Source organism: the organism of the source record quoted next, unplaced genomic scaffold, assembly GCF_019419815.1.
Source record: "Pyrus x bretschneideri cultivar Hongxiangsu unplaced genomic scaffold, Pyrus_bretschneideri_v1 Contig62, whole genome shotgun sequence".
Classification (NCBI taxonomy): domain Eukaryota; kingdom Viridiplantae; phylum Streptophyta; class Magnoliopsida; order Rosales; family Rosaceae; genus Pyrus; species Pyrus x bretschneideri.
In genome coordinates, this window is record NW_025999801.1 from 771,203 (window position 1) to 798,310 (window position 27,108).

Consider the following 27,108-nt stretch of genomic DNA (forward strand, 5'->3'; position numbering starts at 1 on the left):
ATGCTAGAAAGGAAGCCTTATCTCACCTTCAACACGCAGATTGATAGTAGTGTTGCCTCTGTTGATACTATGAAAACTTACTTCATTGGTATGTAATTTATCTATTTCAATACAACCTTCAACAGTGTTGGATGCACACCAACATAAATTGTTTGATTTCTAGTGTTCGTCTCATTCTGTCCGCATTTCATTCCTGTTATTTCTTCAAATCAAGCCGTTAAATGACTTTTTATGATGGCACAACACAATTCTTGTCTATCTTTCTTGTGGATTTTATCTTATTAAGAAAGGAGTTTACGCACGAGTTGAGGTGTTCTTTAGTGATTTAATTTATATATACGGATAAAATGGTTGAAGTAGCAAAATGAATAGCAAAATGAAGGGGTGCAGTTGGTAAAAATAACCCCTGCAATTGGGGTTATTCTGCAGAGATAATGTCTGTGCATAGGGTGTTGGAGATGTCAATATTAGGATTTTGTACTTACTGTGCAATTTTCCCTAAACATATGTCTAGAATCCTGCCTTGGTGTCACCAAAAACCACACGTTACCTCTTTTTGCTGCATTTCTAACTTTGTACAAACTAAACAGGAAGTATCACTTTGAATCTGGAGGCAGCAAGAACATATCCTGTTATGAGATTGGTTCTTCTTTATTCAATTAACAAGCCTTCAGATTGTTCTCCTTTTGCCCCATTCTTTTTTGCCTTTGAGGGAGGAAGACTTTTGGTAAAGAGAAAAATATTGAACACACAGATGATATGACAATGGAGTGAGGATGTGTTCTGATTTGTGCAGGTAGTGTATTGAGCGGTGGTGGCAGTGCACCACTTCCAGAAGCTAGTGCTGAAGACTGGGTTAACATGATTAACGGATTTCAGAAGGGAGCTCTATCTAGTCGTTTGGGCATTCCTATGATCTATCGCATTGATGCTGTTCATGGACACAATAATGTCTACAATGCTACAATATTTCCACATAATGTTGGGCTTGGAGCTACCAGGCAGGTAAAAGTTTCAGATTCTATTTGCTTCATTTCAAAACATGATAGGGCATTGTTCTATTTTTACACAAAGGATGAGATCTGTCACCGTCGTTTAAAAGCAGCACTCTGTAACTCTATAACTACAACAAGGTCCCATTAGGGTCAAATCCTTGCAAGTAAATCTCTATTATACTTCAGCAAGTATTAAAATAACTAACCATGCATTTCAAAATCCTTTTAGATGTTTTTCGTTTTATAGTTCATTGAATGTGTCTTCTTTCTATTAAATATTTCCAGTATACAGGGACCCTGAACTGGTACGAAGAATTGGTTCTGCAACTGCTCTTGAAGCCCGAGCTACAGGGATTCCTTATGTATTTGCTCCTTGCATTGCGGTAAATAATACATTACAAAAGGATTTATGCGTTCAGCATTTTCTTCTTTTACATGCTTAACAATGTCCTTTGAGTGCGTTCATATTTTCTCCATCTGATGACTTCTGTGCATTGCCTGGAAGATCCTATATAGGTATGTAGAGATCCAAGATGGGGCCGGTGTTACGAAAGCTACAGCGAAGATCACAAAATTGTGCAAGAAATGACGGAGATTATTCCAGGTTTACAGGGAGATATCCCTGCAAATTCTCAGAAAGGAGCGCCATATGTTGGTGGAAAGTACGAATTTTATGAAAATAAGCGTACTTCTATCTTTCCTTTTTTATTTTTCTCTGTTCATTCCATTTTCATTTTTCCTTCTTTTGATTTAAAAGATACAATCCTTTGTATTGTAACTATTACTCATGATCTCAATTTACTGGATTTTGCGAGCTTAGGGAAGATAATTTGGCTGAAATATAATTTAGAGAACACGCGTCGTGTTTTTCTAGTTATGGATTCAATTAATAAATCAAATGAATTTAGTGGTTCTTTTTATCTTTTATTTCCTTTACTAATGTTAAAATACTCAAGCTTTCAGTGATTCCTGATGTATATTTATTTATTTATTATATTTTAGTAAAAAGGTTGCAGCTTGTGCAAAGCACTTCGTTGGTGATGGTGGCACGAGCAAGGGCATTAATGAGTACGACACTGTGATTGACCAACAGGAATTGCTTAGCATCCACATGCCTGCCTATTCTGACTCCATCATCAAGGGTGTCTCAACCGTGATGATTTCCTACTTCAGTTGGAATGGGAAAAAGATGCATGCAAACCGTGATCTAATTACGGACTTCCTAAGGGCACCCTTAAATTTAAGGTATCATTTTATTCACTTTTATTTAATATCCAAGCTTGTTAAAGTTTTTCTGGAGTTAACAATCACATGCACAGAAAGATATAAAGTGCAATCATGTCTCATCCATGTACCGAGATTTGATGTAAGCACGAAACTAGCATGCGCAGTGTTAAATCTTACCATGAATTCAAAGAAAGGTTTTTGGCACCAAAACCTTTGCACATTGCTATTATCAGTGCTTTTATTTGTGTGGTTTTCTCTTCCTTGGCATCTCATAGCTTAAATTACAGATTTTCAAAATATATGCTCTTAATCGTGACTAGTTGACTGCTTTATAACTGTTCTTTCCTTCAATCTCTTCTTATTCTTCAAATGCTGTCAGCCTTATCTGTTTTTATTGCCTTTCTCAACCTTGTGTATTTCCTACATGTTGGGTTTTAATACATCCAATATTATCTAATCAAATTCAAATTACTTCCACATTACACATTAATGCGGTCAGGTTTTCTTGGACATTGCTTAGTGATTAGCATGATTCTTCACTTTCCCATGTTACCACTTTTGGTGTCTATAGATGGGTTCGCTGCATTTACATACTTTCTCGTATTTCCCCTCTAACGTCATCTTTATTTCATACAGGCAAACCCCACTTAGTAGGATAAGGCTTAGATGTTGTTGTTGTAGCCATTACAGATTATTGTCTTTGTAGCCATCATAATACATTCAAACAAACTTCTGATGCAGTTTTTGTGCATTTCTCTTGATACAATTGAAGTGCCTAGCATACATCAGTACCGCATCAGTTATATGATTTATCCTGTATTGCATCAGTTCCCACTTTTTAGCGTCTTTAAGCTTCATCTGTGTTAATGAGTTGAAATTTCAGATTCAATATGAAATTAAGGTATTTGTGATAAGTTGATAACTCAATAATATCACTGATCTCGAGTTCTGGTTGTTATCGGTCTCACAATAGGTGCTTCATTTTGGTGACTGTAGTGTACCTTTGTCTGTGTTCTGCACTGTTTCATGCTAACAGCACATGATGTTTTTGGTTGAACATTCAGGGTTTTGTTATATCAGACTGGGAGGGTATTGACAGGATTACCTCGCCTCCACATTCAAACTACACACTCTGTCCAAGCTTCAGTTCTAGCTGGAATTGACATGGTTCGTGGCTTATTTTATATAAAAACCTCTTACAGAAATGAAAGAAGACAATAGCATCTCTTTTACACTAAATAGAACTGTTTTTCTATTCTGGTTCGAAATTATAAAACTCTGAAAATGGTTCTCTTTGTTTTGAAGGTCATGGTCCCTATCAACCATAAAGAATTCATTAATGATCTCATTAACCTGGTCAAGAATAACGTTGTCCCAATGGATCGTATTGATGATGCTGTGGGAAGGATTCTGCTTGTCAAATTCACCATGGGTCTTTTTGAGAACCCGTTGGCTGATTTCAGCCTAGTCAATGAGCTTGGAAGCCAGGTCAGTTTATCCGAGATAATCAATTATCAGGATTTGCAACCCTCCTATTGGTCATTTGATTGATGTATATAGTCTGCTTTCATCGTTGTATTAAATACTAATATTCTGTCTATGTGCACTACTTTTGTGCTCTACAACAAAATGATAGAATTGAATATTCACAAAATAGAACATTAAGTACTTAATAAGAAGATTTCATAGGTGCTGGTTAGTTGCAACAAGAAAATCGTCCTCACAGTTTATTAGAATGTATGGAAATATAATCTTGTGCGTATAGGATGTTCATACATAAATGTATCTAATCTTGGCTGTATTTTTCATAAAACTTCCTTTTCATGATTAGGGACTACGATCCTTGGTGCTATAAAATCAGCAGTCGACTCAAGCACAGAAGTTATCTACAGTGAGAATCCTGATGGTAATTTTGTAAAGTCCAACAATTTTGCATATGCCATCGTTGTGGTTGGCGAGCATCCTTATTCTGAGACTGCAGGAGACAGCCCAAACCTAACGATGGCGGAACCTGGCCCAAGTGTCATCAGCAATCTGTGTGAAAGTGTCAAGTGCATTGTTATCGTAATAACTGGCAGACCTATTGTAATAGAACCATATGTTTCCTCGATTGGTGCTCTGGTGGCAGCATGGTTGCCGGGCTCTGAAGGCCAAGGCATTACTGATGTCCTTTTTGGGGATCATGGATTCAGTGGAAAGCTTCCAAGAACATGGTTCAAAAATGTCGATCAACTCCCAATGAATGTTGGTGATTCACACTGATCCACTTTTCCCGTTTGGGTTCGGACTGGAAACTGAGTCAGTAAAGGAGCTTGTAACAAGGTAACCCTTCATACATGTATATCTATATAGGACCAGCTACGTAGTAGGTATCCTGTTTTCCTGCAAGCTTGTTCATATAACAAAACTTGATGGGAAAAAGAAAGAAATGAAATTTACAAGGGATTTGGGACCGGTGGTGGCTTCTAGGTTTCAATCTATCAATACTACATATTGTTTTAAAGCATTCATGTGTTCCGGTGTAATATAAACCGAAGAACTTGGTTACCTGTATCGATACTGACTTCAGCTTCGTGATTCCTGCAGGTCAACCTCAGCTGGTGTTGTTGCAAGGCCATGCATACTTATCGTCATGGTTGCTCTGGTTCTCGGCTTATAGTTTAGAGGTATAGTTTTGGGTCTAGGATTATTGAGTTCTCGGCTTTTCCGAATTGCATAGGTTTCTGCTTGCACGGTGCCTTTTTCCTCTAAAACTTTCAGGGAGCTTTTACTAATGGTAGATTCCTACAGCAATTGGATTTGTTGACTGACACAGTTTATGGCAGAAGGAAGGGAAAAGCTTTGAGTTGATTAGATTGTGGCGGCCACAAATTCTGGTTAACAAACAAATTATAAGCATTCATTGTCGAGCCATTTTAACGATTACAATTTACATGTAGCAAATTTGAATAATAAATTAAATTGATTTTTGTTTTGAAATTCTTCGGTGAAAAGAATGTTAGGAGGATCACCTTCTATTGGTCTATTATTATTTGTTTTTTTTTTTAAGCAATTTTTTGCAATTTTGCCTCCATACTACGTAGTAATGAATTATGTGAAAAATGCATGTTTGAGATAGTTTGGATTTTTATCATAAAAGATCCTTGAAAGTGACATTGTTCGTCACCTTAGTCTTTGAAGTTGAAAATTAATCAACGTCGTTCCTAAAATTTACTAGAAACATCGAGGAGCTGATTATCCCAACTTTTTTTTGGGTATCACACCCCTTAGTCCCTTCTAATTGCCCAGATCACCGCCCACTGCAGCTCCATGACCCGGAACGAGAGGACGCAAGCTGAGAGAGAATACAAGAAGAAACCGTCACAAACTTCACATGCATCACATGCTTCTCATACTCATGTGTCTTGCACGAGTATATCTAAAACAGAGTCAGCTACTATGACAGCCGGCACAATCCTAGCTTATGAGCTAGTTTAATCTCAGCCATCCATTTCCAATTCAAGGCTTCATCACTAACAATACATTACCTGATCGAAGAGAAAGAAAAAAACAACTTTACAACATATACGGATAAGTAAATACTTACCACGTACCAACTGCAGGTGAAGCAAGAAATACCCCAAAAAGCAAAAACCTAAATAAAAGAGCTCTCAGAAGCCGAAACCAACTCAAAACACGAAGGAGTCGCAAACTCTTACCACACAAAATCACCATTTCTTCCCTCTCGCAGGTCCCTTAGTCTTGCTACTATATCAGTGATGATGCGCTAAATACCTCAATCCCCATCACCCCGTGACCCACAGATACAACCCCATATCCCCCCACCTCTCCTTGAGGCTGCCACCGCCTTCTCCTCCTTCTCTTCCTCATGTCTCGACTGCTTGAGATCACTCAAAATTGCCTTAAAAGCCACCGCCTCCTTTTCCCCGTAGCTTAAGTCCACCATATCACTCAAAGGTGCAGTGCTCTGACACTGATCCAAATACCCTTAAGTGCTGAGAAATTATCGTTTTTAAAGAGAGAGATGCTACAGTTCCCTCTACCTCAAGGAACTCCAGACATTGCTGCTCCTCTTCCAAACGTCAACGTCGCTGCATCATCTCTTCCAAATAGCTTGACTCCTCAGGATCAGTCAAAATGTGATGAAAAATTTGTTGGCAGTCCCACATCGGTGGGTGAAATGAAAACAAATGAGTTTAAATATGATTACCCCTTAGAAACAGGTACCTAGGCATTTTAGGGTAAAACCCAGCCCTAAACGTCAACGTTTGATCTCTTCCAAAGGTCAAAGTCGCTGCCACTTCTCTTCCAAATGTCGCTGCTGCCGCTTCTCTACATAGATGCGCCACATCTATGCCGCTTCTTCCGCAAAGAGCCGCTGCATCTCTTCCGCTTCTTTCACAAAGAGCCGCCGCATCTCTTCCGCTTCTTTAGCAAAGAGCCGCCGCATCTCTTCCGCTTCTTTCGCACTGCTTCTTCCGCAGAGCGCCGCCGTATCTCTTCCGCTTCTTCCGCAAAGTGCCGCCGCATCTCTTTCGCTTCTTTCGCAAAGCGCCACCGCATCTCTTTCGTTATCGCAAAGTGCCGCTGCATCTCTTCCGCTTTTTCCGCATAGTGCTGCCGTATCTCTTCCGCTTCTTCCGCATAGCGCCGCCGCATCTCTTCCGCTTCTTTCGCATAGCAGCGCCGCATCTCTTCCGCTTCTTTCGCATAGCGCCGCCGCATCTCTTCCTCTGCCGCCGCTGCCACCGCTGCCGCCGCTGCCGCAGAGCGCCGCCGCATCTCTTTCGCAGAGCGCCTTTCCGCTGCCGCTTCTTCCGCATAACGCCGCATCTCTTCCACATAGCTTGATTCCGCAATATCCTGCTGCCTCTCTTCCACATAGCGCCCCTTCCCTTCCACATATCTCTTCCACATAACTTGACTTCCGCATAGATCCTGCCTCTCTTCCACATGGCGCCACATCCAGGGGAGGCGGGATTCAACATCAGCCACCGCCTCATTTTGCTCAATGTTTGGGACCATGGCATTAATCTTAGGTGCAGTGCTTCGAAACTGAGCCAAACCCCCCAAATTGATGAATTGCTGTTCTGGGCAGTAACCATGTATACCAGTTCCCTTTATGTCAAGGCGCTTCAAATACCATAAATCTTCAGGCAACTTCGAAAGTTTTGAGCACCCATTGAGAGTGAGCCATTCGAGACTTAACAAATTGCAGATACTGTTCGGAAGATAGACCAGGCTTTTGCAGTTTTTCAGATTTAACGACACTAGTCCCTGAAGCCGTTCAATTGATGCAGGAAGCTCTCTGATAGATGTGTTATCCAAATCAAGGCTGGCTAATCTTTCCATATTTTCTAATATGTCTGGAAACACCTTAAACTTTGTACAACCGGAAAGAGAGAGATAATTTAGGGACTTGAGCTGACAAATGCTGCTTGTAAGACTCTCAAAGTCTTTGCTATACCGTAGCGTCAAGGTAGCAAGTCCCGTAAGACTATAAATTATGGATGGCAATTCTTCAATTGCAATCCCTGAAAACTTAAAATTTTCTTGGCCTTTTGCAACTAAAGTCCAATCTAAATGAAGCTCTGTTAGGTTCTCCGTAACTTTTAGAAACTCGGGTAAATTCCTCAGATTTGAGCAGCCAGAAACATTCAGGGCTTGAAGAGATCTCATATGAATGCTGCCTGGAAGAATCTCTAATCTTCTGCAATCCTTCAGGCTCAGGGTAACGAGTCCCGTAAAATTTTTGATGGACAAGGGCAGTTCTGAAATATCAGTCTCATCTAAATTAAGCTCTAATAGGTTCATAACTTCAGGAATTTCTGAAAAATTATACAGATTGAAGCAGCTGGAAAAATTAAGGGTTCGAAGAGATCTCATATGAATGTTCCTTGGAAGACTATGAAGTTTCTTGCATTGCCTTAGACTCAAAATCTCAAGGTTTTGAAGAGATGAAATTGATGGGGCAAGGCCTTCAACAGATGTCTCATCCAAGCGAAGCTCTCTTAATCTTTCCATATGTCCGACATTTTCTGGAAAGGCCTTGAGCTTTGGACAACCAGAAAGATTAAGAAGTTGCAGGGACTTGAGTTGAACAATGCTGCTTGGAAGAATCTCAAGTTCTCTGCAATATTTAAGATTCAAAGTAACAAGCCCTGTAAGGTTGTTAATCGATCGAGGCAGTTCTTTCATTGCAGTCCCTTGCAAATAAAGCTTTGAAAGCTTCTCCATAACTTTGGAAATCTCTGGAAACTTCTCAAGTTTTGAGCAAAAAGAGAGATCAAAGGTTTCAAGAGATTTCATACAAATGTTCCTTGAAAAGGACTTGAGTTCGCCGCACCAACTTAGATCCAAGAGGACAAGTTTTTCAAGGGCAGAAATGGATGGGTGAACCTCATATAAACTTGTGCATCCACCAAGAATTAGCTTCTCAAGATTCTTTGCCTTAGTGAAGTCCGGCGTTTCCTTAAGACGATAAGAGCCTTTTAAATTGATAATTTTCAACTTTCCAAGACGCTGTCAATATACATCAAGGAAAATATGTGTTACATACATAATAAGGCATTTAAAAACTAAACCATTTAAAAGCAGTATATAGGCAAATGATGAACGTACCTTAGTTCCTTTCCAGAGGTGTTCAACCCAACTACATTGCATGTCAATTTCAACAAGATTCTCTGGGTTAAAATTGGACGATAAAGACTTTAGGGGACATTTGTTCCAAAACAAATAACTTAGTTTTTCAGAGAGAAACTTTAGATTCTCGTATTGCCAGTGATCATCGGCCGGCTCGCCCTCTGGTAGTAAACAGTGGGTATGGACTTTGAGTAGTCTTAGTTTTGGCATTTGAGCAAGGGCGATATCTAATTCCACCACATTGTTTGAGTGTGGCCATTGCACAATTATGCTTTCAACTGCTTCCATAGCCTGGATTATCAAAATTGCACTTTGAATGAGTACAAACTTAAGCTTAAAACGCCCAATGCACATGGTTCTCATGAATTGCATTTTGGTCAAAGTTGAAGCTTTACTTTTATTATTAAGGAAAACTAACAAAAAATCCAAAAAAACTTTATTTTAATGAAAAATGACAAATAAAGGTGCAGTGAATAGTACTAGGAAAATGTAAAAATGTGGTTTTTTGTTAAAAGTGAACAATACCAAAAGTATTATTATTATTATTATTATTTTAAAATTTACTAATATTACTGGGAGAGAAAAGATTCAATGCAATTACATTAATGGAGTGGATGGGAGCGTATTTCTCACATTTTTTTTATTTAGCACATAATGAACATCTTCACAGCTCCACAATCTGCTGCGCCTTCCAGGCTCCTTTATATCCTGGCGTACGATTTGGTGACCCATTTCCTCTATTAAATCATGCATCTCGAGTACACCATCAGATGAGATAGTGACAAGAGCTCTACCAACTAGAACGTCTAATCCGGTATGGGGATGGAAGTCACAACCCTCCATAATCCTTGTTGCCAAGTCTTTCTTCATTTGTTTAAAGAAACATGCAATATCAAGAAATATTTCCTTCTGCAAATCATCTAGTCCATCATAGCTTGTTCTAAGGACTTTTTGGATTCCCGGGTGCGGGTTTCTCGCTATTTTCTTTAACTCATCTTTCCACACAAGTACACTTTTGTCATCGAGAAATGCTCCCAAGACTTTGAGTGCTAAAGGCAAACCTTGAGCATATTTTATGAAATGGCCTGACAGATCAATGTATTCTTCTGTGGGTTGCTTTGTACTCAAAGCATACTGCCTAAACAGCTTGAGAGCATCATCGTCATTTAACAACTCGGGCTCATATATCTGATCACCAAGTCTACTTAGTGACTGTTTATCTCTAGTTGTTATAATGATTCGACTTCCGCCACCAAATGAAGGTTGCTTTCCAATTAAGGCTTCAATTTGGGATGAACTCTCCACATTATCCAGAACAAGTAAAACTTTTTTCTTACCAACTCTTTCCATCATCTTCTGAAAACCATTTCTCAAAATCTCTGAACTCCCCACCTTCATATCTGTGATACTAGATAGAATTTCTGCCTGCATATCTAGTGGCGCTTCACCTGCATCAGTTGAGGGAAAACGTCGCTTCACATTTTCAAGAAAGCAACGACCTTCGAAGTGATGATTGATTTTATCATACACAGCTCTAGCGATGGTGGTTTTGCCTATACCGCCCATACCCCATATTCCAACAAAGCCAACGTTATCGACCTCGGGACATAATAGTGAATCCATTTTCTTTAAGCGGGAATCCATTCCAACCAAGCCATTCTTTTCACTTGATGGGATGTTGATCACTTTCTTAAAAATATCATCTGCAATCAACTCAACAAGCTTGGCATCATCCCTGCGAAATTTGAAAAAACAATATTGTCAAGTCCTGCGATTGCTAGTTATATAACACTCATCACACTGTCATTTAAAACACAAAGTAACGACCCAACAATTCTCAGGAGTTTATTCTTCTTTCATTTACTCAATGCACTCTTCTAAGTTCAATCAACATATAAGAGAACTAGTCATCTATATCCTCTCCAGATGTTTTATAGACCTTTTAATAGCGGCCATATATTTTGATCTTGCGGTTTGAAGAATTAATTTAACTTGTTCTTTTTTTACTTATTAATGTTGGACAACGTCTTTTGTACATTATGTCTCCTCCCTGGTTCTCACACCTGCTCTTTCCTCATCATGAAAGAGGGAAGAAATTAAGAGATTTTGTACAAACGACATCGTCCCATGTGAAAAAGTAAATAAAAACAAGTGAATTCTTCACCGCAAGATCAATATCAAAGGCCCCTAATTTTTTATATTAGTTTCCTCTTCCCTTCTCATGGAAAATATCTAGGTGTGGTGGTGGAAAGTTTTGCAGAGAGTTGGTGAGTATTCAATTTTGTAGAGGGTTGGGAAGGAAGTCTTGGTTCTAGTTGTATTAACATTAATGATAACCACAGGAAATTAGCGACTATAAACGAAATAAGAATTTTCTTCAAAACTAAAACGACCAAAACAGGAAATTAGCTAAACTTCTAAACTACTAAGTGAATAAGATTATGAGGTTATGAGTTACTGGTAATTTTGTGAATCCCAGCCACATAAATCGGGGGCTCTTTGTAAAGCGGACCTCCACCGCTGCACTTCTTCCATGTCGGCGTCAGGATCATGTTCATGTTTAGAAAAAGCTTCCTCAAAACTTCCCTTGATTTTACGAACATGAGATGGGTCTACTTCGTAGAAGATGGGAATCACAATCTGCTTCTTCTGATCCATGCACTGCAGGATTTGGACGAGTTCTTTCAAGCACCATGTGGAAGAAGCGTAGTTTGGAGAAAAAACTACAACCGAAAGCCTCGAGTCGCTTATAGCCGTCAGTAGCTGCGAAAGGCCGTTGCCTTTTCTGAGCTCTTCAGCGTCAATGAAGGTGTTGATTGACCTCCGACCTAGAGCTTTGTAGAGATGGCCGATGAAGGTCCTGCGAGTGTCTTCACCTCGAAAATTCAAGAAGACATCGTATTTGCAATCAGGAACAGATGAAGAAGAAGAAGCCATCAACAAGCACAAGATCGACAGCCTAATGTGATTCTCAAGTAGCCCCTTAACAAACTCAAGATTGCTGGTCAACGACCCCCTTCATTGGTTCTCACTAGAAAAATGAGATGCATCTCCAGGGGGGGCGCTTGGAAGTTGCCAGGAAAGAAAGGGTCGCTTTGGGCAAATAAAGTCCACTAATCTACGCGGTCCGATTGAATAAAGCAAGTGGGACTGCACATGTTGGCCGGCAACCCCATCGGGCTGGGCCCCAGTCCCTTCAGCATTCCCTTGCTTTTTGGCGCGTTGCCTTCCTTTTAGCGCGTCAAAGAGCGCAGCTTTCTCTCTTTCTCAGCGAGTCCACACGCAGAGTGGATCGGAAAGTTAGTCTAACAAATACAAATGAAAGAAAGTAACATTCATATTTTACTAAGCCTTTTAATTTTTATTTAAAATAGTCTCTAAGATTAACATAACTTCTCAGTTTGGTTCCTGAATTTAGATCGATAGAAGTGATGGTTGAAATTGTTTACCATCAATCATTTTGGTTATTCTATGAAAAATCTTGGTTAAATTAAGGGTATTTTTGTTAATCCCTTTGAATTGATCATGATGCAAATTATTGGTGATCCAAATCTCCTTTATGCCTGCAGCTTCTACTTATGTCATAATCTTTCAGCTTTTACCAATTATTGTTTCAGATGATTTTATTTTTACTATTTATTTTACTTTGTCCATGGGTGGCTTTTAGGTTCCCCTGCCGTCTTACTTGCTGTGTTATTTTCTCAACAAGTTTTGCTTTTATGTCCCCTTTGTTCGTAAATTTCCTCTTTTAATTTTAATATGATAATGGGATGATTGTTGAGCACTATTACCCCATGCTTTTCACGCATGCACACAAAAAAAAAATTTAGAGAGTTTCTCGTCACAAGTAACATATTTATCAAAATACTTGAAAAGTTTAGAAAGTTTCTAAGTCACAACTAACATTGCCATATAGTCAAAATGCTCAAAATATAGAAAAGAAATATAAAGAAGATATCAAGTTAGAGCATTCCGTTGCGCTATGGGATCACAATTATTTCTCTATCTTGCCTCTAAACCCACCTCCAAACACCGAAGTGAAATGTAAAATGACCAAAACACCCATCAAAACACTTTTCTCATGGCTCAAAAATAAATAAATAAATATAAATCAAACACACATAGAAATTCAAAATACAAAAACTAAATAATAAATTTTGGAATGGAACAACTTTTAAATTAGATCAATCTCTTTTGAGAAGACTTGATTAAAAAACAAAATTTATTTAAACCCAATAATGTTATCTCTTCACTCATTAGTTTTTGTATAAACTTTATATTCCAGTTACACCTTAAAACAAATGTGGTCCACATTCTGTGGGTGTGGAGATAAATTACTCAATTATATAAACTAATCAATGGGTTGTAGTAGCGTCATGGGAGTCCCCATTGTTGAATCGGTCACAGGTCTGATGACTCCCTTTTTTGTGTCTTTTTGCTAAATATTTGTGACATGTCCTATGATTTGGTTGAAAAATAACTTTGTTAACTCTTTTACTTGACATTCAAAAATAAATAAAACAACTCCTAATACGATGAAATGCGCGTGCGAGCACATTGTTAAATTTGACGTATATTCTTAGACTATCATTAGAAATTACGCCCTCGTGTTGCTGTGGGAATCAGCTGTTTCACACATATAATGTGTCCTAAAAGGCCAAGGAGAAAACAATGATTAGTCTTGTGTAAGCAAACCTGATATACAAGGTGTTGATTGAGTTCTGAACCAGAGCTTTGTGGAAATGGCCGATGAAGGTCTTGCGAGTGTCTTCGCCTCGAAAATTCAAGAAGACATCGTATTTCCAATCAGGAACAGATGAAGAAGAAGAAGCCATCAACAAGCACAAGATCGACAGCCTAATGTGAGTCTCGTGTAGCCCCTTAGAGCAGTTCCACCGGAGGTGGAATAGCCCATCACCCAGTCAAAAAACCAAGCTAGCACTTTGTCAATTCATTCCAGCCCGTGTGTTTGCCTGGCACCTAGCCTAAGTTGGTCTCCAGACTAGCCCCATTTTTGACAGACCTTGGGATGGGCCATTTGTGTTGTTACGCGTGGCGCGTGGCACGTGGGCGCGAGTAGCAGACAACAAAATCAGAGGCGGGGCCCAATGGCACAGGCGCACTAACATCTCCCCTGGGTGGCCGACGTGGTCCAATTTCTGTCATTGGATTTCCAATGGTAAAAAAAATTTGAATTTCACTTTTAAACTGGACCGTCCAATCACAGATCAACAGTACAAGTTTTTTCCCCCAAAAAAAAAAATTAAGTCAGAAATTAAAAATAAAATAATTAATTTTTATTATTTTATGATAAAAAATAATAATATTTTAATAAAATTGACCAACCTATTTTTTGTGTTTAAGGGTGGAGATGCTTTGGCTATTACTATTCATTGAGGTTTATTATTGTTCACTTGAGTGAATAAATACGCTGGATGCTAAAGTAAAATCTTTAGGGTGGAACTGCTCTTAACAAACCCAAGATTGCCGGGCAACGACCCCCTTCATCGGTTCCACCAAAAGTTTAAATTTCTTACCTTGAGTACAGAGGGCTTCAGAAAACGACGGCATTCTAGCCTGGAAATAAAATCCCCAAAATCAGAAAAATGAAATTTGCACAGAATTCACTGTTGTAAACCCAAAATTACCCACCCCAAATCGGCTAGAGAACTTCCCCTCTAAACTCGAACAAAATCAACTCCAATCTTAATTAAATTTGTTTTCTTTTCCAAAACTTCTCTCAATCTGCAACATCATGACCAAATCAAAACCCCTAAATGCAATTGATCACAAACTGGATCAGTGCTCTGTCTCTCAGACACAACGAAAGCATAACCATATTGCCCAATAATATATAAAGTTCGCTAAACTAATAGGATTTCAAAATTTTGAGACAAAGAGATTAATACCTTAGTCAATATCAGAAATGTTCGTAGCTGAAACACAGAAATGATGAGCCTAAAAATCATAACCTAAACAAATGATAAGATAACCATAATCTCACACAATAACATTATACAAAAATTTAACCACAAAAATAGAAAATGGACAGATTCGTAAGGGAAAGCAGCAGCAGAGCAACTAATGGACTCTCTCAAAAGATAATATTGTCAAATTTGTAAGATTAAGCATGGAAGAGCGACTGCTGGCTTGCGGAGCGGAAGTTGTTAATCGACACATTATTTTGTCCCAAGTTAAGCAACTAAAGGTTTGTTTAGGCACAATCGTAATTAAACCAAGCTTAAATATTCTTAAATATAACAGAAGAATTTTTTTTTTAAACCAAGATAAAAATCTGAAAAAAAAAAACTCACAAAATGCAAGGTTCTCCAAAAAATTAAAAACTCACAAACCAAAAACTTAAAATAAAAAAATTTAAAACAAAATCAAATTTCTTTCTCCAGAGGTTCTGATAAAGAAACCTCTTTACCTGCACAAAAAATAAAAAATAAAAAACCCACAAACCAAAAACCAAAAACTTAAAAAATAAAAAGAAAATCAAATTTCTTTCTCCAAAGATTATGACAAAGAAACTTGAAGAGATCTCCGATGGGTTTCCAAGGGAGAGGTCGAAATGGAGGAGATGTTGTCCAACGGATGGGGAGGAGGAAGGAAGAACAGCATATCATATCTATTTTTTCAGAAAAATATCTGCACAAATTTTGACTGGTTCGTCTTTCTTAGCAAGCAAGTGAGAGAGAGAGAGAGAGAGAGACAGAGAACCCAAGATCAGTGAGCCAGAAAACGTGAGGATTGAGAGGAAGAAAAGCATTTATGAGACATGGATCGAAAAGGATGGAAGGCTCCAGAAGACCAACGCGTCGACATCGTATGGAAGCAGACGGACGCGTGGCCAGCATGGGCAAAACTGAGAATTCACTATAGAGAAGCCAAAACAAAAGGCAGTCAGAGTAGCATTGCAAGGACATTTTCGCCATTTTACTGTTATAGAACAGTGCCTAATGACCAGCACGTGTGAAACATGGCACAAACGAAATAAACAAAGCAAGTAAGGGCAAAATAGGTATCACACTTCTTTATGAACAGTATTTCAGTTCATTTTCTCTTTTAGCGTGTGTGTGTGTGTGTGTGTGTGTGTGTGTAGAGTTGGAGTTAGTATCTAACAAATAAAATGAAAGAAAGTAACATTCATATTTTAGTAAGCCTTTTAATTTTTTTTTAAAATAGTTTCTAAGATTGACATAACTTTTCACTTTGGTTCTTAAATTTAAAATCGATAGAAGTGATCCTTGAGATTGTCCACCATCAATCATTTTGGTCATTCTGTGAAAAATCTCAGTTAAATTTAGGGTATTTTTATCAATCCCTTTGAATTGATGGTTTCCCTTATGTGTGTAGCTTCTGCTTATGTCATGATCTTTCTGTTTCTACCAATTATCGTTTCAGATGATTTTGTTTTACTATTTGTTTTACTTTGTACATGGGGTGGCTTTTAGGTTCCCCTTTCTTACTTGTTATATATTTCCTCAACAAGGTTTGCTTTTATGTCCCCCTCGTTCGTAAATTTCCTGTTTTAATTTTAATATGATAATGGAATGATCGCTGAGCACTATTACCCCATGCTTTTCACACTTGTACACAAAAGTTTTTTTTAAGAGAGTTTCTCATCACAAGTAACATATTTATCCAAATACTCGAAAAGTTTAGAAAGTTTCTAGTCACACAACTAACATTGCAATATAGCTCAAAGTATAGAAAAGAAATATAAAGAAAATATCAAGTTAGAGTAGTTACATAGAGAGAATGTCATTCTGTCGCGCTATGGGATTGCAATGATTTCTCTATCTATCATGCCTCTAAACCCACCTCCAAACACCGAAGTGAAATGTAAAATGACCAAAACACCCATCAAACTACTTTTCTCAAGACTGGAAGATAAATATATAAAAACCAAACACACCTAGAAATTCAAAATACAAAAAATAAATAATAAATTTTAGAATGGAATATCACAAATAATAAATGTGGGCCACCTTATGTGGCCAGGGATTTGCTGTCCCGAATTGGATGTCCCATTTGTGTGTCGATCTTAATTTTTTGACATTTGTCTATTAATTTAACACTAATGTTAACACTGTTAATTTTTTATAAACTAATTGAAAAATTAAAAATTAAAGAAAATAAAAACCCATTCGATAGCTATCCACTGCGACTACAGAATCCCATTGCCGATGACCACTGCAACCACACAACCTATCGCCGCCGACCACTGCAACCACACCAATGACACCACCCCATCGCCGCCGATGCTGCTCCTCACGGCGGCAAAGCTTTCTTTCCTTTCCCTTCTCTCTTTTCAAATTCCCGTACTCTCGTCAATACGTGTGAAGTTTAAAGTTTGAAAATTGGGATATCTAATCGGTCGGTATGTGATCGATCCGTCCCTTCACAGCCATCAAACAATGTGTGAAGTTTGAAATTTGAGAATATCACATCGATCGATTGGGGGAGGATGCTGAAGGGTTTAGGTTGGTGGCTGCGGTGACAGATTGAGAATATCTAATCTAATCGATCCATCTCGTGGCCGAAATGCATGGTGGAGAGGTTGGGTATGGTGGCTGCGGTGATAGATTGGGGGAGGATGTTGAAGGGTTTCTTAGGATGCTAAAAGGTTTCATCAGCTATGGTGCCTTTAATTTTACAGTTTAGTAAAAGTTAACAGAGTTAGGTTAGAGTTAAGTGGTAATACATGTGTCAAATAAACAAAGGAGTAGACATGAAGGAGACACCATTTTCAGGACAACATACCCGGAGCCACCTTATATGGGTGTGGAGATAAATTATTCAATTATATAAACTAATAAATGGGTTGGTGTAGCGTCATGGGAGCCATCATTGGTGACTTGGTCGTAGGACTGATGCCTCCCTTTTTTGTCTCTGTTGTGTCTTTTTACTAATATTTTGTCACATGTTCTATGACTTAGCTGAAAAATAACTTTGTTAACTCTTTTACTTGACATTCAAAAATAAATAATACAACTCTTAATCCGATAAAATGCGCATATTCGAGCGTATTGTTAAATTTGAGGTATCTTCTTCTTAGACTATCATGTCTCAAACCCTAACAAAACCCAACTATTTGAATTTCTATCCTCGTAATTTGCAATAAAAGCACCATTGATCTCATATTTTTTTTCTTATGCTTTCTCAAAGCCCGTTTATCTTCACTTTTTTTTTTCCTACCCATATACAATGATTGAAAAAAAAAAAAAAAAAAAAACCTCTCTTCTGCTACCTGTCCCCAAACACAAATCCACTACTTGCTTTTATGGTTTTAAATCCGAATAAATAAGCCAAAAAACGTGGTTTCTCTCTCTCTTTGAACTCCAAGTCCTAAATCCAAAGCAACGCCCTTCCTCTAGTTTCAAGTTTTAGTTGCCGCCCCTTGCTCTTGCTCGAGGTAGGTTGACAAGCCCCAACCTCAATATCTCCAAATAACAGGATAGGCACGTGTTGGCCAACACCTGAGAGTGACGAAACTATTTTAACATGCATGCAAGTTACAACGAAAGGACTAACATAAATAAAATATGTAATTTAGGAATATAATGAAGTATGCAATTGCAGGAACGTGTTCAGAGCATACAATTAATCAAGAGAAGTACGAAGGAATATTTTAAAATAAATGAGATTACCAAGAAAGTGGGTCCTACACTGAGAAGACTTGAAGATACCTAAGCGGAAGTGCCCTGATGTTAGGATTGTATGCCTCGATTCTAACTTTCAAATGGGGCGCAAAACTAAAAGGGTGAGTGGACCAAAGTTTATAATAATAATAATAATAAAAACCCTTTTCTTTATGACCATACTAACCCCCTATTTTGAAAACATATATGTAGTACTACATAGTAGGTTTTCTGAAAACTCTAACATGCCATGAAAAAATTCGTAAAACAAGTACGTAAAATCCAGTGCTCATTAATGGAAATATCGCTACCTGAATCCAAATCCATAAATCTCATCGATGATGTACTCACTAGGGGTATCATAGTGGCTTGAAGGCATAACCATCACCAAAGGTGAAGCTGTACGACATCAGGTTATGGCAATGAAGAAATCATAGTCCATCACCTGAAGGTGAAGCTATATGACTCTGGGTTACACCAAAGAAGAAACATATACATATAACATCACACATTGACACTAGCCTCAGGCTAGTGAAGCTAGGAGTATGTCATAAATATCCTCAATTGTGTCATATGGCCATAGACGTCTACATACTTGGTTGTGTGTATGTGCTGTATGATAACCCCTTAGATAAGCACCGAAAACATATCTCAAAAATCTCATATCAATCTGGGGCTCAAAGGCTTAAATCCTCATTTCATAAATCCATGATAATTCATATTCATAAACCATAAATAAATCATATCCGTAAATCCGTGGCATTTCATATACAAAAATCCAATAATTCATAACCTTTCGTAAAACGTAAATTCGATAAATCATAAATAATCATGCTTTTCGTGAATGCAAGCCTAATATTTTATAAAAACATGCAAGTTAAGAAGGTGTCCACTCACAGATATTTCATTGCCTGGAATCCGCTCGGACTAGCAAGGATGGTGTTACTTCCCACCGACGCACCTAAGCATAAATAGAAGCCATTTAATAAAACTCTACTAAAACGGTCGAATTTGGGAAAACGGACAATGAATTCAGATTCAGCACGTTGAAAAACTGAAGGTAAGACTTCGGGTTCCCTTACGCATCGAAAAACCTAAAGATACCTTGAGGCATAAATGACATAGTCCAAGAGCCTTGCTGGAGGTTTTCTTGCACGAGAAGGATTTTTTCGTACACCTTGGGTTGACTGTGATGGTTGTCTATTGTGAACTTGATCTTCAGATTCATGCTCAATGTTGCCTTGTGAGATGACCTGCGAATTTGAAGAATGAGTGACTTGGCTTACTTACTCATTACCATGAGTGTTATGCACCGCTGGAACATCATCATCATGCTTTGTGCACATAGGTAATGGAAACAAATCTTGTAAAGACTCCCCCTCACAAGAAGCATGCCTTCTTGGTTGAAAGAAAATGGTGTCTTCATCAAAGAAGACATCTCTGGAGACAATACATTTGTTGGAGCGAGGATTGAAACATTTATATCCCTTCTGTGTAGGTGAATCCCTACAAACACACATTTTTCAGCCCTAGCATCCAATTCGTCACAATGTTGATGTTGTATATGAACAAAACATGAGCAACCACACTTTCAAGTGAGACAACTTGATAAGTCTCTTTTCAAGAGTTTCATAAGGAGATTTAAACCCTAGAACCCGACTTAGGAGTCGGTTGATGAGGTATGTAGCTGTTAAAATTGCATAGGACCAAAACTTCTTTGAAACATTCATATGTAACATTAGTGCACAAGTTTTTTCAAGTAGGTCCCGGTTCTTTTGCTCAGTAATCCCATTTTGTTGTGGGGGTACCCACACAACTGGTTTGATGTACAATTCCTTGTGAACTCAAGTATTCAACCATGTCGTTGGATAAAAACTCAGTACCATTATCTAATCTCAGTGTTTTAATAGTTGAATGGAGTTGATTTGACACAAATGTATGAAAGTCTTGAAAGATAGTTGGAACTTCACTTTTAGCCTTCATGAGATAAAGAAAAGTGACACGAGTGTAATCATCCATAAAAATGACAAAATATTTGTAACCTTCCATTGATTCAATAGTAGGACCCCATACATCGGTGTGAACAAGTTCAAAAGATATTCTAGACCTAGACATTGAGGTTCCAAATGGTAACCTAGCAAAAATTGAGAAATGACAAGTATCACACTTAATCAATGGGCGACAAAACTTTGGAAATAGTTTTGACAAAACAACTTCGGATGGGTGGGCTAGCCTTTGGTGCCAAACTTGTTGATCCTTGGAAGGGCTTGGTTGAACTTGAAGGGCTGTTGATAAAGAGGGCTTCGTGCAAAAATAATAAAGGCCATTTTGATAGAATCCTTCACCAATCTTCCTTTTGGTGAAAGCATCCTAAAGGGAATTACATTTGTGGGTGAGAATATGGCTAGGCAATTTAGAGTGTTAGTGAATTGTCCTACTGACATCAATTGAAATAGAAAAGATGGTACTTATAAGGCCGTAGACTCTATGGTGTTTGAGACTAAACCTAGTTTTCCCTTTCTCATAACTGAGACATTTTTTCCATTTGCAACTGACACATGAGATGGTTTTGATAAGGCTTGGAATCATGTTGGTTTGAAGCTTTATTTGTCATGTGATCAGAGGCACCCGAGTCAATTATCCAATAATCATGATTAATACTAGTTTGTAGTGCAGTTGAGAATCTTTGAAGATACCTGGAGCTATATCACATGGAACATGATTATGATCAGCTAGAAATCCTACAAACTGTCCAAGAAGTGCAGTGTGATTGTTCCCTTCACCCTTTGATGTTTGTGCAGCTTCTCCATGGTTTTTAGTTTGCAAGTAGGTTGCAAACTCGTTGATAAGAGTCATAAGGTTGATTGTGAAGTACACCAAGCCATGAGTGAGAGAGCTGGCAGCATTGTTGGCAACACGTTGAGCTTTGAAAGGAACCACTGATGGAGATTTTGGAGCCATCATCTTGTTGTCTTTGAACTTGGGCTTAAGTTCATGATGTAACTCCTAACACCTCTCTTCTGTGTGACTAGTAACATTTCAGTACTTACACTTAAGATGTGGATTATTTCCCTTCTGTACCTTGGAATCATGGCTCTTGTGGTTTGCAACATATCCTCGAGTCTTTGATAGCTTGAGCTTAGACTCTATATTCATCACCCTCCTTGCTTCTTCATGTTGTATCGTAGCACAAACAGTCTTGAATGGTGGTAGCTCCGCACTCATTAATATGTAACTCCTCAGATCCTTATATTCTAAGCTGAGACTTGCAAGCAGTTGATAGATCTTATCCTTCTCAGCTCTTTTGAGAGGAATAATAGAGTCCGTGGTATGGGGAAGGTATACATCCAGCTCATTCCCTATAGTCTTTAAACTGCCAAGATGTTGAACAAAGGACTTCTTTTCTTGCTGAAGACAAGTGATATCTCTTTTCAACTGGAATACCCAAACATAGTTGTTCTGGTTTCCATACATTTGCTTCATAGATTTCAACAAATCTTGTGAAGATTCAGAATAACTAAATATCTCAACAACATGTTTCTCCATGGTGTTAAGTAGCAAGGACATAACAGTAACTTTCATTGATGAACCATAACTTTCCCCTTCCTCTTGGAGCAAGTGAAACTGCCTTAGACCAAGGAAGGTAGTTGAGCTCATTCAGCAACATCGAGCATTGGTGCTTGTTGATATTGACTTTGGAGTCTAAGAAACTCGAAATAGCTACCTGCAAGGTAAGGAGCTACTTGCGAGCCTTCTCCCTCAAGAATAGCAACGAAAACTAAACGGGCAGAGAGAGAGGTCAAGGATGACACTGCTCTGATACCATGTGGATTTTAGTTTCAAAGTATTTTGATTTCATAAATAGTTTTGAATGCACATGGCAGTATATGTAGGCAAGAAAAGTGAATGATTATAAGCAACCATCTTTACATGAAACCCTAGAGACCAGGTAAACCTAGGATACAAGATTTTCCTTAATTTAAGGTGATTTACATCAAACCCAAGACCAAGAAGTTATCAGCAAGTTAAGTGCCTTGAATCAAGGTGGAGAGAAAGTTGGAAAGCTGGAAAGCAAAACTGGCGGTTGACTTTGTGCATCCATGATTACTTGGAGACTTGTGATACGAGGTGACATGCTAGGGTTTAGTGACTGGTTCCAACAACCATTTATTCCGCTAAAGAGTTTGATCTTTAAGTTTCTTGGAAATTTGTGATCTTGAAGTCTGGTACACATGCTTTGTTAGGGAAGATCGATGTATGAGATTGGGTCATCTGGAATTAGCAGTTTGAAAGGCCAACTTCGCAATACATATGGATGCTATATTTTAATTTGTAATTTTAGTTAGCAGAATTTGATGAAACTCAGAAGAAGGATTGAAAAGAAAAGAGATGAGAAGCAAACTGGTAAACGTAGCTCCAACTTCCTCTTTGATTCAATTTCGCCCACTGAATAAAAAAGAGAGAAAATACAAGAAGGAACCATTACAAACTCCACATGCATCACAAATGTCTCATACTTATGTGTCTTGCATGAGTATATCTAAGACAAAAAGTCAGCTATTATGACAGCTGGCACAATCTTAGCCTATGAGCTAGTCTAATCTTGGCCATCCGTTTCCTATCCAAACAAATAGGAACAAGACTTAGTAACTTAAACTTTAAGAAATCAGCTTCAAGGCTTAATCACTAACAATACATACCTGATCGAAAAGAAAGAAAAAACAAGTTTACCACACATATGAATAAGTAAATACTGATCACGTACCAACCGTAAGCGAAGAAAGAAATACTCGAAAAAGAAGAGCTCTCAAAACACGAAAGAGTCACAAATTCTACCAAAGAAAAATCACCATTTCTTCCCCCTCCTATGATCTAAGTCTTCCTACTATATTAGTGATGATGCGCAAAATACTTCAATCCCCATTACCCTATGACCCACATATGCAACCTCATATTCTCCCACCTCTCTTTGAGGCTGCCACAACCTTTTCCTCCTTCTCTTCCTCATGTCTCGACTGCTTTAGATCACTCAAAATTACCTCAACAGCCACTGCCTCTTTTTCCTCGTAGCTTGAGTCCACAATCTCACTCAACGGTGCAGTGCTCTGATTCTAATCCAAATACCCCAAAGTGCTGATAGTTTGTCGTTTTGGGTGGGAACCAGTTGATCCTTGATTGTTGTCTTCCCTCTAGCATACTCCCTACCTCAAAAAACTCCCAATGTTGTTGCCTCATCTCTTCCACATAGCTTGACTCCTCAGGACCAGTGAAAATTTCTGAATCATCGATCCAGGGGATGAGGGATTCCTCATCAGCCACCGCCTCATTTTGCTTATTGTTTGGGACCATGGCATTAATTATAGGTGCAGTGCTTTGAAACTGAGCCAAATCCCCCAAAAATGATGAATTGTTCTGGGCGGCAACCAAAACCTTGGCATTATAAATTATTGTCTTTGTAGCCATCATAATACATTCAAACAACCTTCTGATGTAGTTCTTGCGCACCCTTACCTGTTTTCTGCACTGTTACATGCTAACAACACAAGGTGTTTTTGGTTGAACATTCAGGGGTTTGTTATATCAGACTGGGAGGGTACTGACAGGATTACCTCGCCGCCACATTCAAACTACACATACTCTATCTAAGCTTCAGTTCTAGCTTGTTATTTTATATAAAAACCTCTTACAGAAATGAAAGAAGATAATTTCTGGTTCGAAATTATAAAACTTTGAAGATGGTTCTCTGTGTTTTGAAGGTCATGGTCCTTATCAACTATAAAGAATTCATTAATGATCCCATTAACCTGGTCAAGAATAACGTTGTCCCAATGGATCGTACTGATGATGCTACAGGAAGGATTCTGCTTGTCAAGTTCACCATGGGTCTTTCTGAGAACCCGTTGGCTGATTTCAGCCTAGTCCATGAGCTTGGAAGCCAGGTCAGTTTATTCGAGATAATCAAATATCAGGATTTGCAACCCTCATATTGGTCATTTGATTGATGTATATAGTTCGATAAAATTAGAATGGACATTCCTTTGAAATTGGTGTTACACTCAATGGCCAAAAGACTGCTTGGTAAGTTTTGTATTTATTGATTTACTGACATGAATTAATCTTTTTGTATTTTAATTTAACATTACCAGGATCATAGAGATTTGGCAAGAGAGGCTGTCAGAAAATTCGTCGTGCTTTTGAAGAATGGGAAAAACGGGAACATTACAGATCTAGTTATACCTCTTCCCAAGAAGGTGTCTAAAATTCTAGTCGTCGGCAGTCATGCTGATAATCTGGGCTACCAATGTGGTGGATGGACAATTGCATGGCAAGGATTCAGTGGCAACAATTATACAATCGGTATAGTCTGCTTTCATCGCTGTATTAACTACATAATATTTTGTTTATGTGCACTACTTTTGTGCTCTACAATAAAATGATATAATTTACTATTCACAAAATAGAACATTAAGCACTTAATAAGAAGATTTCCCAGGTGCTGGTTAGTTGCAACAAGAAAATCATCTTCACAGTTATTAGAATGTATGGAAATATATACCCGTGCGTATAGAATGTTCATACATAAATGTATCTAATCTTGGCTGTATTTTTCATAAAACTTCCTTGTCATGATTAGGGAGTACGATCTTTGGTGCTACAAAATCAGCAGTCGACTCAAGCACAGAAGTTATCTACAGTGAGAATCCTGATGGTAATTTTGTAAAGTCCAACAACTTTGCATATGCCATCGTTGTGGTTGGCGAACATCCTTTTACTGAGACTGCGAGAGACAGCCCAAACCTAACGATGGCGGAGCCTGGCCCAATTATCAGCAATGTGTGTGAAAGTGTCAAGTGCATTGTTATCTTAATAACTGGCAGACCTATTGTAATAGAACCATATATTTCCTCGATTGATGCTCTGGTGGTAGTATGGTTGCTAGGCTCTGAAGGCCAAGGCATTACTGATGTCCTTTTTAGGGATCATGGATTCAGTGGAAAGCTTCCAAGAACATGGTTCAAAACTGTCAATCAACTTCCAATGAATGTTGGTGATTCACATTATGATCCACTTTTCCCGTCTGGGTTCGGACTGGAAACTGAGTCAGTAAAGGAGCTTGTAACAAGGTAACCCTTCATACATGTATATCTATATAGGACCAGTTATGTAGCAGGTATCCTGTTTTCCCGCACGCTTGTTCATATAACAAAACTTGATGGGAAAAAGAAAGAAATGAAATTTACAAGGGATTTGGGACCGGTAGTGGCTTCTAGGTGTCAATCTATCAATACTACATTTTGTTTTAAAGCATTCATGTGTTCCGATGTAATATAAACCAAAGAACTTGAAACTTGTATCGATATTGACTTCAGCTTCGTGATGCCTACAGGTCGACCTTAGCTGGTGTTGTTGCAAGGCCATGCATACTTATCATCATGATTGCTCTGATTCTCAGCTTATAGTTTAGAGGTATAGTTTTGGGTCTAGGATTATTGAGTTCTCGGCTTTTCTGAATTGCGTAGGTTTCTGCTTACACATTGCCTTTTTCCTCTAAAAATTTCAGGCAGCTTCTACTAATGGTAGATTCCTACAGCAATTGGATTTGTTAACTGACACAGTTTATGGCAGAAGGAAGGGAAAAGCTTTGAGTTGATTAGATTCTGGTTAACAAACAAATTATAAGCATTCATTGTTGAGCCATTTTGACGATTACAATTTACATGTAGCAAATTTGAATAATAAATTAAATTGATTTTTGTTTTGAAATTCTTCAGTGAAAAGAATGTTAGGAGGATCACCTTCTATTGGTCTATTATTATTTGTTTTTTTTTTTAAGCAAATTTTTGCAATTTTGCTTCGATACTACGTAGTAATGAATGATGTGAAAAATGCACGTCTGAGATAGTTTGGATTTTTATCACAAATGGTCCTTGAAAGTGACGTTCGTCACTTTAGTCTTTGAAGTAGAAAATTAATCAACGTCGTCCCTAAATTTTACTAGAAACATCAAGGAGCTGATTATCACAACATTTTTTTTTTTGGGTATCACGCCCCTTAGTCCCTTCTAATTGCCCGAATCACCGCCCATTACTGCCCCATGATCCGGAACAAAAGGACACAAGTTGCGAGAGAATACAAGAAACTGTCACAAACTTCACATGCATCATAGGCTTCTCATACTCATGTGTCTTGCACGAGCATATCTAAAACAAAGTCAGCTACTATGACAGCTGGCACAATCCTGAAGCCTAGCTTGCTGCATCATATCCCTAAATACCATGGGTTGTCCATGAAAGATTCGAACAAGCATTTGAAGGAATTTGAAGTGGTATGTTCGAGCATGACACCAATTAACGTGGATGGCAATATTCTGAAGATGAAAGCCTTTCTATTCTCTCTTTTGGAAAAGGCTAAGGATTGGCCCTTTGAATTAGCACCTAGAACCGTCACTTCTTGGGAATGCATGGAGAGAGCATTCTTAGAGAAATTCTTCCCAACTTTGAGAGTCATTCTTTTGAAGAAGAAGATTAGTGGAATTCAACAAAACCAAGGAGAATCATTTCTAGCATATTATAAGCGTTTCAAGACTCTAGTTGCAT

General features: G+C 38.3%; 1 protein-coding gene and 1 pseudogene across 1 annotated transcript; one reads left to right on the forward strand and one right to left on the reverse strand.

Moving 5' to 3' along the window:
* On the forward strand, positions 1-25,971 carry LOC103946203 (annotated as a pseudogene).
* On the reverse strand, positions 5,578-11,977 carry LOC108866064 (disease resistance protein RPV1-like). Its single transcript, XM_048572799.1, has 4 exons — positions 11,323-11,977; positions 9,498-10,599; positions 8,844-9,155; positions 5,578-8,744 (listed from the first exon to the last, which is right to left on the reverse strand). The coding sequence occupies exons 1-4, from the start codon at positions 11,799-11,801 to the stop codon at positions 6,621-6,623; spliced, it is 4,017 nt and encodes a 1,338-aa protein (XP_048428756.1). The 5' UTR covers positions 11,802-11,977; the 3' UTR covers positions 5,578-6,620.
* Positions 25,972-27,108: the final 1,137 nt, after the last annotated feature.